Below are 20576 nucleotides of genomic sequence, written 5' to 3'. Positions count from 1 at the left end.
ATAGAAACAGACATAAAACGTTGCACTGATGATTGTATATTGTAGAGATTATAGAGTAGATTACAGTTTCGTTATTTTATCGTTTTGGGCCAAAGTAGCCGCGTTTACGGCGCTAAAAAAAATCATGTTTATCCCAGGGTCCCGTAGGCTAAAGCTCGGTCAAACTCTCGCAAGAGTCGTCTTTAGGGGCGGCACGTAAGCTCAAGCTGCTCCTGGATTCGGATTAACAACCTAATTGAGGTTACAAGAGAATGCGTTCTTTGGAACTTATGCTGTGTGCGTTCACCACCTTTTTTTGTGACGAACCAAGTCGTGGATTTCGGGGTTTTTTTTAAATATATATAGGCTTTATCGCGTTGTTCTTCCTGATTTTAGAACAAGGTTTCTTATCTCGCCGGTGTCGATAATTTGAAAAGCATTCACGGGTTTGCTTTCTTTTTCTCCCCATCATGAAACAGATTGACGCAGCTGCTCTTATGTAGTCGCTGTTGTCTAAAACCGATGGGATCATCCTTGGAGTTAAATCGGGGGCATCCCCGCAAGTAGCCATCTAGATAAGTGGTGACGTCTTCTATTTCTGGATGATCTTCGAAAACGCCCTGCTCTCTCTCTCGACATGCACTCTCTTCTTTCTTGGAGATAGCATCGTCATCATCATCCCAAATGCCACATCTTTTGAGAGAGAGAGAGAGAAACTGCAGAGAAACGCGGCAGTTACACGTGCTCTCTCTCTCTCCCTTCTTTCATTGTTTTTTTCCTTTCTTCTGAAGTGCAGATGGCGTTTTTTTTTTCGTTTTCGTCCATTTTCGACAAAAAATATATATTCACGTTTCTAGATTCATTGTAATGGAGAAGTGATCATTGTGTTTACACGAAATCCGTTTTCTTATGTAGTAAAATGTAAACAGATGTCGATATTGTTATAGAAACTTGATATTGAGTAGAAACTTGATATTGAGTAGAAACTTGTGGGGCAGTGATATCGAAAGTGATCAGACCCGAACTCAACATCTGAGCTTCATATAGAAATTTTTATTTCTAAATCAATTTTGTACTCCGACACTACTGCACAAGCCTCAAGTGCGTAGGGTCTTTGCCATAATGAGGTTTGGTACCATGATTTCCGAGAGTAATAGAAATTGGTAGACAGGTTCTTAGAGCTAAGTAAGGGCCCATGATGAATTTAAGATCAGGGTATTAAACTATATATTTTTTTTAAAATCGGTTTCTATTTGGTTGGTCATATTTGATTGGATGCATGCTAATGTGGTTCCGATATTGAAAAAAAATGTAGTAGAGCAGAGGTCCTCAAACGGTGCACTCTCCAGGGGCTCCGCGGCCGCTCAAGAAAAATAAAAAAGACAGGGAAATTAAAAATAATAATTATAAATGTTCCTTAATAGTAAAAATAAATCAATAACTTTGATGAATAATTAAAAATTTCCCTATATACAGGGCTCCGCCATAGATTTTTTTTTCTAAAAAGAGCTCCGCTAGTCAAAAAAGGTTGAGAACCGCTGTAGTAGAGAAATTGTGTCCGGTGAGTTTGACGAGCTCTCTCGAAATTTTGGAAGTTATTATCAAAAGACAACTGGTGAAGTGGATAGACGAGAATAATGTGTTGGCGGAAAACCAGCATGGGCGGAGATAAGGGGGGGGGGTGCATTGTTCCCCCAGCGTTAAAGGTGGAGTCGACTGATCTAATGTGTAAATGAATTATCATCATCATCATCTTGCCCCCCAGACTTCCGCCTATTGTTCACAGGAAGGGAAAGTCTTGTGTAACTGATCTTCTTTCTTTCCTTCATCACGTGACTACATCCTTGGGCAAAGGCGAAAACGTTGACGTTGGACGTTGTGTATCTTGATTTCCAGAACATTCGATCGTGTTCAACATGGTAGACTCTTGGTAGAATACTCGGTTTCATTCTTAAAAAAGTCCTTGCGTTCTCTCCGGGGGTCAGTTCGTCTTGGATTGGGGTAGGCGTCAAGGTTTTGGGGACCCATACCTACTGAGGGACATAGAGTTGGTTGAGAGCGGGTGCACAAAGAAGAGCCACGCGCGCTCTTGTTGGTATACCAGCTCAAGCCCGGACCGGAATGTGTAGGATAGACCAGTGATTCTCAACGTGAGCGTTAACGCCCCCCCCCCCACCCTTGGAGGTGATGGAAAGTTCCAGGGGGCGGATAGAAGCTACGGGTATAACATAGGATCCTACGTTATTGATTGGGAAACTATGGAATAAACCATGAGTTACACCGTCGATCGAGTGTTTCGACAAAGGGACACCAGGTTATGGTGTCGCAGGGAATTGGTTTCTAACAGGGTTGTAAATAAATGGAATAGCTTATCTCTGGGAGTTTTGAATTCCACCACAATTTACACTTTTAAAACGAAATACTATATTCATATTGGGAGAAATCGAGAAGATATCCATACTTGCATAAGACAAGTATAGTTTTTTAATGGACAGTGTTCATTAGACCTAAATTTTACCATAATTACTAATTTTTTTTCATGGTAATTACTCTTTTTTGGGTTGCTGCTGTACTTAATTAATTTGACATCCATATTTTTTATGGGAATACTTTTTTAGCCACCTCATTGGGCATTTTGCCTGTTGGTGCATTTGTATTTGCATTTGATGTACGAAAAATGTCATACTACAGAGACATGCCTGAATGAAATAGGAGGATGATGCCTGCAAAGATCATTCCATTCTTATTTGGTGTGTGAATGTAGTTAGAACCGAGTGAGCTACAACATTTTTTTGTCCCATTGGAAGGTGCTTCAGAAATTTCTGACAACTGAGATGAATACTTTTGTCGAAGAGTTTACATGTTTTTTTTGTTGGACCCTAGATATATATATAAAATTTCTCCGAAATAAAAGATCGGAAATGGTCGGAAAAGATCGGAAATATTAGATCAGCATTTATAGATACAATGAGTGGAGCTCAATTCATTAAATTTCATCAGCTCGTTGATTGGTGGAACAAATGCATAGCATGACGAAGATGTATCGAGATCCGAAGCAAAAAGATTTACGACACTCATTGTCACAGCTGCAGCTTGGATCGTAATGGAGCTTTCCGATGCCCGAGTTGCAATTTCGCACCGGCGGCGAAGAAGATCTCAAAACTCGATTAGCAAATGACTCACGCCCTGCACATGTCACAGTTTTAACAAAAACAATTCGGGCACCATTATCTTCGTGTTTGACATACTTCTTCTTTGCAAACGGAGGGGGTTTGTGAGGAGGAGGTGAAGAAAAGAACAGAAGAAGGTACAATTAAAAAAAGGGGAGATCGGAGTTTTTTGGCCGCACATAAGCAATTTCTTTTCTTATTTATTTATTTTATTTTTCAGTTTCTTGGCGCGGCATGTCTCTCTCTCTCTCTCTTGCCTTACGACAAATCTCTCGGTTAGCTGCTAGGAAAAGTACCACCACCACTACCCGTCGCATTTGATGGCGCAAGTGTATTTGCAGGGATCTCGTCCCGCTGCTCGTGACGGTGTTTTTTTCTCCTCCCTTGATCCGGGTTCCCTGGCATCGCCATAATACACAGCGGGAAACATCATCATCTCCTTTCTATAGAGGACACGTAAGAAATAAATTCGAAAATTTCAAACGAAGATACGCGTCTCCATCTGTCTTTGCTTCCCGTGAATGTCGGTCGTCGCAAACGGTGAGCCCGAGGCCCCAGTATCTCTATATCCCATTGCATCGACTGCTGCGCGGGATTGTTCCCAGTGAAAGAAGCGCCCGTCAGATGAATCTAAACGAAGGATTGAATCCTCTTTTTCAGTGTCCTATAAATCGTAATATCTGTGTCCGAAAGAAAACACACCTAACGTAACAAGGATACTTCAACCTGCGACATCCATAAAACAAATCAGATGATGACGTTGCATCGTGACATTGACCTTCTCCCGCGTACAAGCTCGATGTTTGGTTGTTTGAATGTGAAATCTTTCTTGTGCGGTTGGATTACCTCTTTCTTGACGGAGTACGTGATGTTTCACGACGAATCAAAAATGAATCTCAAATTCACGTGTTTTCACAGCATTCTGTAATTATTATTATTATTATTATTGTTGTTGCTCCACGTGGGAACTTTTCTGATGCCAACTAATCAAGTACAAATGAGTCATTTTCGAACGAAATCGATTTCAAGCGACGAGTTAACGGAAAATGTTGAGCTCAATTTTTCGAATAATCGGATTGTTTTAATTTCAGATTTTTTTTTTCTGATGATTACTTCAATTCTGTTGGCGTTCGATATGTTCATCATGACATGAGCTATACGAGCGATTGGCGAAGTGTTTGAGTTGGGCTCGCTGTGCCCAGAAATGCTTCCCACTCGGGGAATCGAAATACACCTCGTATGAATTGCAGCTATACAGACACGCATACGTATGCAGTCGTTTCTATGAGTGCCCATATTTTATTTCGCGCTGCCGCCAGCAACTCTTGGTAGTTTGAGTGCAAGAGCACGAGGGTCGGGAACGATGCCAGACTACGAAGTGGCGCGTCAGGATATAGAAGTGCGGCCTCTTCTTCCTAAAGGTTAAGAGAAATGTTCAAAAGCTTCAGGCAGGGCTCTTCTGCCAAGTTCAACAGCAGCAGCGACAACAAACTACAACAGTTCGAGGGTGAGAAACAAAAACAGAAGAAAAAACTTTCTTTCAAAGATCCCGAGGTCGAGAAACCGCCGGAACCCCCAGGAGGACTCACACCTTCACATTCCCGAGAAAAGGATTACTACTTCCGAGGAGAAGCGCAAAACTTGGAAGATTTCTATCCTGAGGTAAGTAATAATAGATTGACATACCACATGGCACCACAGGAAAGTCTTCTTAATCATCAAATCTCCGGTGATATAATTGGGAAACATAAGGGTAGGTCTCTGGGAGGGGGGGAACTGAAATTGCGGCAAAGAGTTGACCTGTATCATGCCAATAAGAATAGTTCTAGTGGAAAAATAAATATAGAAAAACCAGAATCAGATTGAATCACTAATAGTGAGGTAATATTCACTGTGATGATTATTCAAAATTTCCAATAGTACCAGGAAATAGATATAGTTTTGGGACTTTACCGGCTGTCAAATCATTATATCAACGGTTCACACCAATGTGTCCCAAAGTGACAATAACCCCTTGGGAAAGGGGGTGATAGAAGTTTTATGTTTAGTATAGAATCCTATCAATACTACACTAGAAATACAGTACAGTACACATCTTAGTGTGGCGTTGATCCTATGGGGTGGCTTGAATGATGTGGGGGGGGGGGGCGATGAGAAGCAAAAAAATTTTGAGGAAGGGGTGGGGCGATGGAACAAAAAGTTTAGGAAATTATGGTTTACGCTGATCTATTAATCAGTTGATCACTTTTGTTCTAAAATGTAGGCATCAGTTTGTTGGAAGGTGTAGTTATCAAGTAGCAGCACATATAACTCAGGAAAACTAAAGACATGTACTTACAGACTTGGCATACATATGAGGCTTTCCCATAGACATCACACAATCATATCAGCATCACTTTCAGGGACAGGCACAGGATGATTCCCCCCCCCCCTTAGAAATCAATGTTCAAATTGCCAGTTTTACAGTAGAAATGCGGAAATCAAGTGCGCTTTTCTGCCACAAATAATTTTGAGATTGAATTGTATTCTCGATTTTCGAAATATTGAGTTCTCTTAGAGATATATGAAGTTCAGAAAATCTATATACGGGGTGATTATAAAAAAACTATCCCGACATATGGGCCCCTAACTATCATACCATTCACAGAAACTGAATGAAATTTTGGCATAAGGTATTTTGAGGTATGCGCTCAAGAATGATATGGAAAACAACAGTGTCACTCTAACAGTTACGGTTACAGTGAGAAAATTTCGAAAATATCAAATGGCAACACCAAGTTTTTTGTATTGGAATGCGATCTCCATACTGAAAAACACTAAATAGCGTTGGAATGACACCTGTAGCACGAAAATCCCCGGAGCTAGGCAAGGAAAAAGTAAAAAGGACTTTGCCGTGCACCAGAGCATTAATGTTCGTTTCATTCGTCACACCGTTTCTTCGGCTGAGATCCCAGCCTGATTAGTCCTCCTCAAGGTCATGTGGAAAATTTGTGAAACACAATAAAATGCTTTATTTCATGCTGCTTCTCTGTCCTTATTGGTTGTCCTCACTTTTAGCCTATCTACCGCCGGTGATTTTCATGCTACAGTTGCCGTTCGAACGCTATTTAGGGTTTTTCACAATGGAGATCACATTCCAATACAAAAAACTTGGTGTTGCCATTTGATATTTTCGAAATTTTCTCACTGTAACCGTAACTGTTAGAGTGACACTGTTGTTTTCCATATCATTCTTGAGCGCATACCTCAAAATACCTTATGCCAAAATTTCATTCAGTTTCTGTGAATGGTATGATAGTTAGGGACCCATATGTCGGGATAGTTTTTTTATAATCACCCTGTACATAAGCGCCGGAATCTACGGACTGAGGCCATTCGGGCCCCCAATAAATTTTATAAGAGGGCTGAGCTCCCCTCCCCAATAATTTCTTTAAAAAACAATGCAATGCACCCTTCCTCTCCTGCATACGCTTTTGAGTCCTGTATATACGGGACGACCAGCAACTTTCAGCCCCTTCAATGTTTTCTTCATGTCGGTGCCTCTGTCTACATATATAAAATTGATTTTCTCTCTGTTTGTATGTCAATACAAATCTACAATTTTTGATCGATCGTCGCCAAATTCTGCATATATACCAAGCAGAGCCCGGATGAAACGATAGGCTACTTTAAAAGTTCTTACAGCAGGGCAAATGCCCGAAAAGAGCGAAAAACCGTCAGGAAACAATGGTTTCTGGGCCTCAACAATCACTTTGTTGAATGCTTACTTTGGTCACCGTGGTTCCTTACCAATGCGCTTCAGACATGCATATTGCATATGCCTTTACAATGATTTGTCACTTCTTTAATACTGCCTGCTACCAGTATTATGTACAAATACAAATACAACGCCACAACAGGCAAAATGCCCAACGAGGTGGCTGATAAAAAGATGCCCATAAATACAATAGTTCCATTCCTTTATAATGGTTTGTCACTCTTTCAGTCCTCCCAGCAATTGAAAAAAACCTGGGCAGCGCTGGGTAATATAGCTAGTTAAATATAAAATAATTAGCCGGACCTACTTATGAGTTGTATATTCATGACTAACATTGATTTGAACTTTTTATTTATATCTTCCCAAGTATAACAATGAAAATTAACATCTCTCCGTATTCTCTTTTAATATTCAACTGCATTAATTCATATAGTTTAAGATTTTTAAAATTAATAACGACCCATAAATTTACATTGAAGAAATTGCGCAGTTTTAATTGAAGCTTTTTTTTTAAACAAAAACAGGCAGATCGGTAACTTGCACTCCAAAAACAATTTTAGAAATATTTAGCGCTCGCCACAAGAAAAAAAATTATTCCTTTTTACATTTCTTTATTGTTGTTTCTTTCATAAGTCACAGAGGAAGTCGCCATATTGGTTACCTTGGATACGGTTTGTATGTCCCTTAAACCCTTCACTGAAAGAGGAAAATGTCACGTGATCAAAATGGTCTCATAAATGATTGAATTTTGTCAGCTTTCGTACCACACACAAACAGGGAAGCGGTGTGTTATCAGAGGCGTTTTTAAAGGGGGACTTGGTGAGCTATAGCTCACAATCATAGGCACCGGGGGCTGAGGCACTTTGAGCCCCTCCCCAATAATTTCAGAAAAAACAATGCAATGCACCTTTCTTTTAGTAAAGCTTTCTCCCACAATTATTTTCTACTTTTGTCTTTGTTAAATCTAGAAGATAACAGTTGCAATCAATAATAATTTATTAGTCCCATTTTTGTTGAAACTTATACAGCAATTTAGAAGAAAGAAAAACCATCAATACAAACAACAGCCCATAACAAATATTACTGCGTCACAGGGATTGACAAATCAAAAAATATTTAGGTGCCAGCTCAATTTCTTAGGGGCCAAGCATAGTATTTTGCTCAAGAAAAATTAAATATTAGTAATTTCACGCTGAAGCTTCATATTACCCACAAGTAATTTTGCGAGAGAGAGAGTTAGCACCCTTCAAAATACATTTAAATTAACAGAAATTGGTTAAAATTGCACATAGATTTTTTTTTTTTTTGATTTTTCAAATTTCTTAACCGAAATATTAATTACTTTTTTGTAATTTTTTGTTGTTTTCGGCAGTCCACAAGCCTCCCCCTCTCCTGTGTATGCCTCTGTGCTCTGGGCCAGATTTTTCACGAGACCCTTTTGTGATTCCAAGTGCCGAAAACTAAAAAAAAAAAGGTAATTGTTCCGCGCTCCCAAGCTGGAGTTCTGCGGGTTATGGCCAGAACATCAAGAAAAAGAAAGAGCCACGGCTATGAACTAGCCGTAAGAGCTGAAAATTTAATTTTCATGAACATTCCGTACCTAATTTAATCTGCCAAATAGTCAAAATCTCGCTAATTTTGAACGGCAAAAATATTTCTCATTCGAAGACCCGAAATTATCAATTTCAAAAATTTTAATCACAATATGTTCATTTTAAATTAATATACTATGACAATATACATTATTATTTATCTAAATAATAATGTATATTATATAATGTAAGTATTTTAACGCATAACACAAAGGAAAAACAGCGTTATCGGAAATGAAATTGTGCGCCAATCCTCTATCAGTGGGACATTTCGCGGAGCATTAGTATGCAATTAATAAATACAAATACAAAAAAGAAAAGGAAATTTAATTCACCTGTGAAAAATGAAATCTTACCACCTTTGGTTTCGTTGCAACCAAAAGCACAGCAGGATTTCGGCATATCGATAGTGCTGTCTTAACACATGGGCCCACCCGGTCGGGGGCCAAAAATAGAATAGGGGCCTGAGAAATATGAGAAGTAGTTGAATTTTTCGAGAATTTGCCAGGTAGGGCCTGAATTTTAGAATGTCATAATACTGCAGTAGATCGATTAATCAATTATTATAATATAATCAAAATATAATCATATAGTATTTTAATAATGAAAATAATAAATTATATAATTATCGTAATCAGTTGCAGAATATTGTCATTTCACATGTTATAACGGCCACCTCCCAATAGCGGCCACATTTTCACGGTCCCGTTAGTGGCAGTTGTTGGGAGATTTTACTGTATCTCTATGCCCTTAATGTACGTGGTGCAGATAATGGGGATTGCTATAAAAAGCGCTCATTTCTGTCTCTAGTAATAGCTACATTCGCGAACAATCACTCAGTTCTTTTTAAATAGTTGCAATCGCAAAAAGAAAAAAAAAAATAGGAGTGTCTTCGTACGTTTTTCCCAAACAAAGACATTTAGTAGAATGGAACAAGGGTAGCAAAATTTGTATTACCCTTAATAAATCCGCCTCTGCCCAGACAGCTAGGGACTAGATCGGCGAATGACCAAAAAAGTGACCTATTGCAAGCACGTGAGTGAGCAAAAGTGGGACTTAAAGCCTGTGAATGACCTAGAGCAGCCATCTTCAACCTGTTACTCACTAGCACCATGGTGCTCTTCAAAGCATCAAGAGTGCTCAGTGCTTGTGTCCGATTTCATGCTCACGAGCATGAAATCGCTTGACATAGCAGTTGCATAGGCTTCAATGCACCCTTGACATGGGCTTCAATTGTAAAAATTGCCTTCCTTTGCCTGACCTTGTAAAAATTGCCTTCGAGGATTACAATTATGCAGATTTCGAGCATAAGTATGTCAAACTTGCCGTAAGGGTGTGCTCCTCGTTTGATGACAGGCATTGGCAGTGTTCGTGACTCGAGAAAGGTTGAGGACCCCTGACCTATAGAGCATGTGCAAATGATAAGAAAGAGTGACCATGTAAACGTATAAATGATAAAAGGCAAGGAACCATGTCAGTGTGCAACAGAAAGACTGACAAATAAAGTAATGAACCATGTCTGTAAGCTACCAAAAGAGTATCCTAGAGCGTGTGCAGGTATGTGATTAGCCAAAACAATGTGCAAGCATGTGAGTGACAAAAACAACGTGCAAGCATGCGAGTGGCAAAAAAATGTGCAAGCATGCGAGTGACAAAAAAATATGCAAGCATGCGAGTGACAAAAAAAATGTGCAAGCATGTGAGTGGCAAAAAATGTGCAAGCATGCGAGTGACAAAAAAATGTGCAAGCATGCGAGTGACAAAAACAATGTGCAAGCACGTGAGTGAACAAAACAATGCAAGCATGAGTGAGTGTGTGTGGTGAGTTTGGGAGTGATCAAAAGAGTGACTTAGAGACCGTGGTGTCCCACAAGGGTGGGGCTGACAGGGCTGTAGCCCTGGGGTCCGGGACAATGCTCATCATTTTTTGGCTTTTTCACGCTGTAAATTAACTAACTATAGAAGGGCCGATGAAAAGTCTGACCGGGGGTAGGGGGCCCCGCAAAAGATATCTGCTATACTCGAGGGAGTGGGGGCAAGCCAAGCGAGTTATAGCGCATGGTGTCAAATTCGAGGAAAGAGTAGTCAAGAAAATTAGACTAGAATGGGACCGTGAATACGCCTCTGGATGGGGGGGGGGGGGGGGTTAGTTTTCTTTAGAAGAATTAAAAAAAGTGAACCCAACAGCAAGGATTTTTTAAATGAATTAATTAATCAAACTTACGAATAAATCCCGTGAAAATTTAGGCAATTGAATCAATACTTTTTTTGTCTTCTGACTCTTTCTATTGTGTGTGTAGATGTTTTCCTTTCCTGAAGAGCCTGCCATGATAGGCTGATAACTCTTTTTAATGAAACAGTCGAGATTCGGCTGACAAGCAGCACATTTTTCGTCTCCTTATAAAACCTTTAGTAGCAAAATGTCAGACTTTTCCGCATATTTCTCGCAGATATGAAAATTCTAGTTTCACTGGAACCGCTTTTTTCGATTAAATTTCTCATGGCATTGTCTACGTGCCCCCAAACGCTGTTCATCAGTGAGTTCCGGTGAGTTTTAGCTGAGAATTCTTCTCATATTTGCCTCATCTACATCATCAAATCCAACGTGTTTCATAGTCAAAGGATTTAATAACCACTATGTTATGTATCTTCTATTTGCAAGTGCATTTCTAGGATTAAACTCGAATTACACTGAAATCATGTAAAGTGAGTGCTACCTGTAATGATACAGACACTATAGAACAGTGGGTTCTTTACCAGGGGTGCGGCGAAACATTCTTTGGGGGTGCGAAATTAAAAAAAAATAATAATAATAATAATATGCTGACTGATTACTCAGGAAAATTGAATTTTTCAATTCTTTAAAAAATGTGAAAAATACCGACCTTTTCACGTTGAAATGTGTCGTGAAATCCGCTGTGAAGTTTTTTTTTTTTTTTTTTTTTTTTTGGTTAGCAAAATTGTACTTGTTTTTTATTTCGATTGAGGAAACATCATTAACACTCAAAATATTTTACGGTGTGTTTAAATTCTTACCTCGTGGTGTTAACGGAATGCTGTGCTTAGATTTAATAGTATGGTGAGCACAGGATACGCCGATTATCTGGTATACGACTCAGAAAAAACGTCAAAAAACAATTGTCATACGAACCTGTATGTATTGTTGTTTTAGCTGGAATCAATAAGTAATCAATAAACGCGCATAATTTATTGAATCTTTTTCTTCCAAATTATGAAAAATGTTGAAAAATGATACCTATTTTTTCGTTTAATTTTTGAATTAGTGTTCGAAAAAAATGAAAACGAAACTAACTATATATATATATATATATATATATATATATATATATATAAACCATAGTCAGAAAAAGAATTTAATACTATTGTATGTAGAATTTACGAAAATTAATTGCTGAATAATTAATTTATCAATTTAATGTCAATATTGATTAGAAAAACTAAATTTCCTAAGAAAGGGCAAACACTTTAATCAAGGGAGTACAGGGAGCTAAATGGTATTGCGCTAGGGGTGCGGAACGGGAAGAAGGTCAAGAACCACTGCTATAGAAGGTGCTTAAAGGCAAATAAGCTCTTTATTTCATGACTTTTTTATTATCTTGTTTGAGTAATAATAAAATTCTATTTCATTCGTAATACCGTTGATCCTAGAGGCAATACTTCCAATTAGAAAAGTCTCCAAATAACGCTTTTAAAACTCAGATACGTCACTCACATTGCAAGGGGTTGTATAGTTATGAAAATAAAAAAATTAACTTTGTATACGGACACCCTGTCGTGAAAACTCAATTAGAAAAATGTTGTCCTGTCTCCCTTGAGGCCAATAAAAAAAAGTTCCACATTTTTAAGTGCAATATTCGCTGAGGTATTTGAATTCAAACATCGGAGAAAAATTGGGGAAGAACAGCATAAATGAGGCAAAGGAGCAGTTTTAGTTAGCCTTCTAATTGGGTTTTTGAGCACAGGATGTTCGTATAAAAAGTTAATTTTTTTAATCTTAATAACTATACAACCCCTTGGAATGTGAATGGCGTATCTGAAGTCTACACCTTATTTAGGTACTTTTCCTAAATTTTTTGGCTGAACACAACACGTAAAACATACAATCAAAACAACTGAGAAAAACACAAAAAATATGACAAAAAAGACATTACGATGTCACAGACACTCTGTGACCTCAAGGGACTAAAAGTCATAACAGTGGGTCTATATAAATTAGATTAACGATTTAATTGGATATTATGCAATAGCCTCTGGTTGGAGGTATGCGTTTAGGATCGACGGTTTGTTAGTAATTTGCGGCTAAGGTGAGTTACCTATGCACCTTGTATAGAGGCACTATATTAACCCAATATTAACCGGGGGTGCGGTAGCCCAGGTCGATAAGATACTCGTCTAAAGTATCAAAGGATGTTTAGAGGTGTCGCGACTTCGATACCAGGTTCTTCCTTGTCAGAAAACTTACCTGACACAGGGGTACAACAGAAATGGCGACATGACCGCAGAAAAGATTGCTACCGCAGGGAGTCCCACGTCAAGGGGTTAGCTCACCAACCTCTCGATGAGTATGCAAAAAAGCTGCCGTGTTCGGAATCGGTGATAAATTGTAGGTCCCCGTCTAATTAGCCCTCGTGTGCAGAAAATCACCGTGGTGCGACAAAAATGATCAGTGACCCAATATTAACCACTTTCCTGTCTTCCGAATTTGTGTTTGAGCAATTGATAAGTGAGTGCAATATTTATGATTAGAGGGGGTGATCATTTAACACAATTAAGGGATTAATATACATAAAAATAACACACATAATATAAGAGGAGCATCTCTTTGTATAACGAACATCTACAATTGCCCAACAGTAGTCAGCCGATATCGGGATTGACCATTTTTCCTGGTAACGTTGTTATATGGCCCTTATTACACTCTGCATTACTCACCATACAATAACGCTCATAAACCACTTAACTGTAAACAGGGTAATATCAAAACGAAATCTAATAAAACTTTTCCACGGTCTCTGTAGAACCACAACTATGGTGAGCAGGCGCTGGGCCAGAAGGGACGCCAAATTCACCCTTTAACTGCTTCTTCTACATGCAAGGGGCACCCAAATTCCGGTTTGCCCCGGGTGACAAAGTATCTAATTGCGGCCGTGGATATTTAGCAGCTCAAAACCATTCGGAATTATATATTTTCATGTCGGCGCTCAATTTCATTGTTGTCCAGTGTAATTCTTGGATCTTCGCTCATCGGTACCAGGTTCAAATACTTTCATTAGAATCTCAAAAGTTAGGTTAAAGGTTAAACCGTTTTCTTTCATGACAGAACGATGCTCATTAAAATTCTCTTGTCACGATGGTTTGCGTGAAAAATGATCGAAAATGTTTTCCCCCCCCACAAAAAAGATTTGTCTTGGGAATTCTTCTTCTCATTTTTGAGGGGAAGAATAAGAAAGAGATATTTTTCTGGATCGGAGCCAGAGCTGACAAGTATCAAATCTTTCCACTCGTGGAGGGAACTTCTTGGTCCTTTTGCCACGACGTGATGTCTTTTGTCTTACGTCGAGAGACATTACGTTGTCTCCCTCTCTCTATGCCGCAAACAACAGAAGAAAAAACTGTGCTCCCACCATAATTACCGGTATTTTAGATACATCTTTGGCGCATTACAATAGTAAATAGATGTTTAGAATTTCGAAAGCAACGATACTGCTGTCGACTCCATTCATAGACGCCGAAACTTGGTGGGCTCAGGTTATTTGAGCGCCCCCCCCCCCATAATTAATGAATGTACAATGCAACGCACCCCCTTCCCTCCACGCGTACGGGTTCGAGTCCTGTATATACGAGACAACTAGCAATTCTCAGCTCCCTCAATGTTTTCTTCACGTGTCACACAGTGTGTCATTTTGGCAATCTAGGGAAGCCATCTTCAACCCGTTGTTCGCGAGCACCACGGTGCTCCCTGAGGCTCCTAGATTGCGCAATGCTCGTGCCCGATTTTGTGCTCACGAGCACTTGTTCAAGGTTCCAATTAAACACATTTTACAAACGGCATTCAAAGCATGCATTCGTATGTCAAACTTGCCGTAATAGTGCTCTTCTTTTGATGATTGGTACAGGCAGTGCTCGCGACTAGAAAAAGGTTGAAGACCTCTGATCTTGGGGGGGGGGGGGGGGAGGCGAGAGAACATTAAATTTTCGACTGATCTGGAGAGGGGAAAACATAATATTTCTCGATAGCAAAATGTCCTCACATTGTAGAAATATGGTAGTTTCTTTTTTAAGCATTGTCAATTCTGTTTGAGCATGTCTAAACATGCCCGTTTTCAGACATACACCTCACAATATCATACATTTTCTTTTGCGCTGTTTTTGTTCAGTGGTAATAATTTACATCCTTTTCTAATATGCTTATAATTAACCCGAGGACGTTGTTCTGTAAAGTAAGGGATTTTTATCACAAATTTTTATTTTCTAATTTCTTTTAAGGTTTCAGTATATTATTAAGCGTTATTGAGCGCTCTGACCATGTGCAAGTTATAGCTGTTTGACTAATTAAAACTTCAGAAACCTGCTGCGGAAAATCTGCGGACTAAAACAATTTAGCCTTTTTTCTTCGGATGGGTCGACAAATTACTCGTACGTCATTGTTTGGCATGTGGGGTAGGAAACGAGAGCATTACAAGATTTGAAGCCATTTTAAATTTTATTTTGGGAGAAATTGGCAATAAAGATATTTCTAAGGCATGAATGGAAAATTTTAAAGTATATGTTCGAAATATTTTTGTTTGGCAATTTTGAAAAAAATTGAAAAATGGTAGCAAAAAAGTGGCAAGATACGAGGAACAATTTCTTAAAGATTATTATGAAATTATATTTATTTCTTTTTTTTCTATATATGCAATATGAAAATATTATATTACATGCTGAAGGTTTATTTGAAGCTGCTCCGGGTCCATCATAAAAAAATTTTGCCATTAAGAAACGACTACCTTTATCCGACTACCTATCTTGTCACTTTTCTTTAAAATGGTTCTGGAACGAACTTTAAATACATTTTTTGATAGAAAGTGTCTCGAAATGGTGAAAACAGTGACAAATTTTGGTCTATCTATTATGTTTTCTATGAAAAAGTTGTTTTCGTGTCAAATTTTAGGCAAAATTCATGTGATATTCGAAACACGATTGCAAAAAATTTTATTAATGAAATGCTTTGTGATTTTTCACAGTGCATTTAGCTAGTAATGTTGCAGGTTATGAACCAAAATTTAAAGGATTGCATGATATGTTCATAAGTTACACCAAAATATGTTCAAGGACGTGTGAATTTTTTTGAAATTTCATCCTACATTTTGTCTATAAAACACTGTAATTCAAAAAATATATGTGATAGACCTTAGATTTTGGTTCATAACCTCAACAATATATAGAAAAATATGACATTAAAATTTCGTAAGGATGCAATGAAACAATTTTTACAAATCATGTCACAAAGTCAAGTAAAATGTCAAAAATAGCATTCTTCGTAAAACACGTTTGAAGTCTTTATTCGCGTATTACTTGTATGTAAAAACGCAACACTAAAGTTAACGTAACTTTGATTCTAAGCATCATATAAACAAAACAAGGCCCGTTTTGGAATCACAACAATCGGGCTTTTATAAAAAATAAAAAAATAAAAATCGATATTTTCTTCCAAAATGACGTTTTCAACGTAGTCGGGTACCTTAAAAGATCTGGAAGACCCAATAAGCTCTTTACCAACCACGTTCCTAGAGTGAAGTCACGAAAAGTGAAACCTCTTCGGAACTCCACCAGCACAGAAGAATTATGCGTAGCTATCGAAGTAACACTGAGAAAAGTTCGTAAAAGTGATTCGGCGACTATAGTAAAATAACTAAATACCTCTCAAAAGTATGATAAAGAATGTCTGCAGATCAATTCTTTAAAAATCATTTTCGTTATCAGCAGATCAAGAGCTTGCTGTGGTGATGGATATTAATCTTTCAACGCATGAGTATAAGGCCCGTGATACACATGCTAGTAAGTAGCACGAAAACCTGCCACTTTCGAGCATATGCAACCAATGAAACTATTGGTAACATTGCATGAAGGTTACCAATACATATCGTTGGCTGCATGTGCTCGAAAGTGGTACGCTTTCGTGCTATTTAGGAGCATTTGTATCACAATTCTAAAGTCTTACGCCTACAAGCAAAAGACTAAGCGTGAACTCCATCCTGCTTATTGTAGAATTAAGGAATCAAAATTGTTCTGTCATCCACCTGGCGTCAAAATAACAGAGATGTCAACAGAAATCCCACTCATCATCCAGATGAATCCCAATCAAATCCATATTGTGTTAAATCAAATCCATAACAGTGATGAAGAGCAGGCTTTTTCCCATCATTTTTATTAACATTTTTTTTACTATTGTTTTATTTGTTTGCATGTATTTTTTTTTACAATTATTTGTAATTTTCGGCGCGAGATATAATGGAATTAACACCCGATGTAATTTGTATTGCATGTTTATCTTCATGTAAAAGAGTAATGGTTGAATTTTAAGGAGCCAATCCACATGTATATCTGCATTTCATAAAAAAAAAAAATGCTGCATTATAGTGTAACGTTTGTTGCAATTTCATTGTAATTTATGGGATAAACTAAATATTACTGAGCACATATACACTGATGAAATAAATTAAGAGAATTTGCATATTTTATCGAATTTCATGAAAAGAACTGAACTGAATGTAAAACCACTGCTTCTAGACAAAAATGCAAATCTTGTACGTCAAATACGTAAGCGTACACGTGTGTGTAGGCGGAGCCAGTAAAGAAACAGGCTTTATAAGCGCGCGTAAGTCAAGACGCATTTCGTTCGCTAGCACACCTCGGCGAATTTCTTGGTGTTATTTTGCAGCAATCGGTTAATTTCAAATTGTAACAGTAAAAATGAGTAACCACCAACGTTCAGATGATGGAATGAGGTGGAAAATTGTGGGGAGGCTAGAAGCAGGCCAATCTCAAGTCAAGATTTGTAGAGTTCAATTTAACACCCAGCGTCGTGTGTAACTTATGGAAACAGTTCCAGGATACCGGATCCATCGAGAGAAAGACTGGGCAAGGTCGTCCAAGAGCCACGACGGCCAGAGAAGATCGCCATTTGTCGATTATAGCGAGGCGTAACAGGAGTGCTACTGCTTCTCAGCTCTCTCGTGACTTGTATGCAGCCAGAGGGAACCCGTGTATCAAGGGTGACTGTTTCCAAAAGACTTCATGAGAGAGAGGGTTGTTTGCAAGAAGACCTGCTGTTTGCGTCCCGCTCACTTCTACGGACAGGAGAATCCGTTTATCATGGTGCAGAGAGCATAGAGATTGGAGTATGGATCAATGGGCGACCGTTCTCTTCACTGATTAGTCCCGGTTCAGCCTAAGCACCGATTCTCGCCGTCGTTTACGTTCGTATAGAGAGAATGGGACCCGCTACCTACCCTCCAATGTCCGCGAAATCGATCATTATGGCGGAGGAAGTTTAATGGTCTGGGCAGGCATCATGTTAGATGGCCGGACACCTCTCCATGTCTTTGAAAGAGGCACTGTGACTGGTGTGAGGTATAGGGATGAGGTCTTGGAGCCCTATGTTCGCCTTTTCAGGGGTGCAGTTGGCCCTGAGTTCATTTTAATGGACGATAACGCGAGGCCACATAGAGCTCTTCTGATCGACGATTTTCTAGAGAGTGAGGATATTCGTCGGATGGATTTGCCAGCCAGATCTCCAGACTTTAACCCTATAGAGCATGTCTGGGACGCTCTGGGGAGGGCAATTGCAACTCGCAACCCCCCTCCGGGAACCATCCAGGGAATGAAAACAGCGTTGCTGAACGAGTGGGACCAATTGCCACAGGAAATGATAAACTGCCTTATTTCAAGTAAGAAATCACGCTGCGAGACCTGTATATCTGTAAGAGGGGACCATACCCCCTATTAACCTATTTTTTTGTTTATTCTGCAACCGCTGTTTCATACCTTCCGACTCCAACGAGTGTTGCGCACGATCATGCGTGTGTATTACAATTATTGAATGGTTATTTGTTTTGTATTGTATCAATGTATGTACGTACATATCAAATTTCATTAAAATCGGTGCAGTAGTTCTAGAGATAATCGAAAAAGTCTGCAAATTCTCTTAATTTCTTACACCAGTGTATATGTATTCACGAATGATACAAGAGATAGGGCACAAAAAATCAATCTCGATCAATTTAAAACAGAGAAAATATTTTTGCCCCCCCCCCTTATAGATGGGCAAAACAACACACTATGCGTCGACGCCTCTGAACAATACCTCCAAGATAGCTTATGGGCGCGGTAGCCCAGGTCGATAAGATACTCGCCTAGAGTACCAAAGGATGTTTAGAGGTGTCGCGAGTTCGATACCCGGTTCGTCCTTGTCAGAAAACAAGCCTGCCGTTCGGAATCGGCAATAAATTGTAGGTCCCGGTCTAATTAGCCCTCGTGTGCAGAAAATGACCGTGGTGCGACAAAAATGATCAAATGATCAAGATAGATTAGTATAATACGATTGAAAAATCGACGTTTGCGTGTGGAATTTTGGGTACACGCAAACGTCGATTATTCAATCGTATTATCAAACCCAAAAGGTATTTTATTTCTAGATTAGTATAGCTTTATTAGACGTAGTATCTGGGAGGTATTGCTCTGAATCAGTTCAGCGTTTCTTAATTTTTTTTTCGCCCATTGCCCTCTTTGGACCATGTTTTATTCTCGTGCCCCTCCGCCCTTCCTTCCTCGCCTGTTTTATCCAGGAGCGAGACCCATTTTCTCTTTTTGAATTGATTTGTCTTTGAGTAAATTTATAATGAACAAAAATTTAATGAATATGAGTGACCCTTTGGCTACAAAGGGTCTGGAGTTCTAGTTGTTCTCTCTTATTGGGGTTCTATGCACGATAGGGTTGATTTTTAACCTTGCTGCCCCTCCCCTTAGAAATTCCTATGCAAGGGGGTCATATGGTCCCAAGTTGAGGGAGAGAGAGAGAACCGTTGCTCTTTAGCAATTAACCAGTTTCAACCGCCCACCACTGTGTCGCTGAGGCCTTGGTGATGCGATGCCAACACGATGCTCTCTTACGGCTCAAGCAAATGCTAAAGCTCAGGCGTTCGAATGGGTTTGAAAAAACATGGAGGGCATTAGAGGACAGAAAAAAAAATGTTTTAGGCAATGGATCTAAAACTGTGGGCTGGCCCCGTAGGGGCGTCGACGAAATTTGTCAAAGGCGTCACTCCGAAGAATATTGATGCGCGCCTACTCCGTGATTACGAGAAATAAGTTTACTGGACGTATACAAGCGTTACTGCAATGAGGGCGTTGCTGGAATAGGGCGTACTGAAGCAGGATAGCAGCCATGGGTGTCAAAAGTTTGAGAGTCACCAAGTTAGCGTATTATGAATGACACTAAAATGTTTCAGAGTGTGTTCGCGATTCTAGAAACCACAATCAAAGACTATTCAACCCATGGCAAAAAAGTATCCGGTCGGTCATATACAAACACACTACCAACGCACGTTTAAAACGAGAAAACAAAAAACAATAACTCTTTTTTTTTTTTTCTTTCTCCTAGTGAAAATTTTTGGCAAAATTAATCATTCTAAATGCGGCATAAATGAAAAAAAATAAAAATAAAATAAATTTATTCTACAAATGTGACGTTGAAAACAGGTTGGACAAGTCTCAAAACATTTACATGTCCGGTCGGACATACAACTTAGAATAACAGATGCCCGAATCAAAATTTTGTACGCCCGGAAAATATTATCACTATAGATTTACTCCAAAACATTTTAGAAAACAATTTGATTCATTTGAATAAAAAATATCGAAAAAGGATCTTAAAGAAAAAATAACGAAAATTCAAAAGGAATGTGGTCATCCATCAATTAAACATCTAAAATTAGTCAGAACGCCAAAAGAAGTCACTAGATAGTCACATAGAATTATAGCCGATAATCGGTGCAGGACCGGACGTGGGCAGTT

The 20576-nt window shown here is 38.9% G+C and overlaps 1 protein-coding gene across 1 annotated transcript in view; it reads left to right on the top strand.

The window, feature by feature from the left end:
* The first annotated feature begins 3412 nt into the window (after positions 1-3412).
* LOC149083168 (uncharacterized) overlaps positions 3413-20576 on the top strand; it is a 40605-nt gene continuing 23441 nt past the window's right edge. Inside the window, exon 1 of the mRNA XM_089236339.1 lies at positions 3413-4811. Within this exon, the coding sequence (XP_089092465.1) occupies positions 4581-4811 (231 nt within the window). The 5' untranslated portion in view covers positions 3413-4580. The remainder of the gene's footprint in view (positions 4812-20576) is intronic.

This window comes from Pholcus phalangioides, unplaced genomic scaffold (genome assembly GCF_987345545.1).
Source record: "Pholcus phalangioides strain wild (caught in Gottingen) unplaced genomic scaffold, Ppha-v1.0 ptg000009l_1, whole genome shotgun sequence".
NCBI classification, from domain to species: domain Eukaryota; kingdom Metazoa; phylum Arthropoda; class Arachnida; order Araneae; family Pholcidae; genus Pholcus; species Pholcus phalangioides.
The sequence above is the reverse complement of the archived record's forward strand: the minus strand, read 5'-3'. Positions and strand labels throughout refer to the sequence as shown.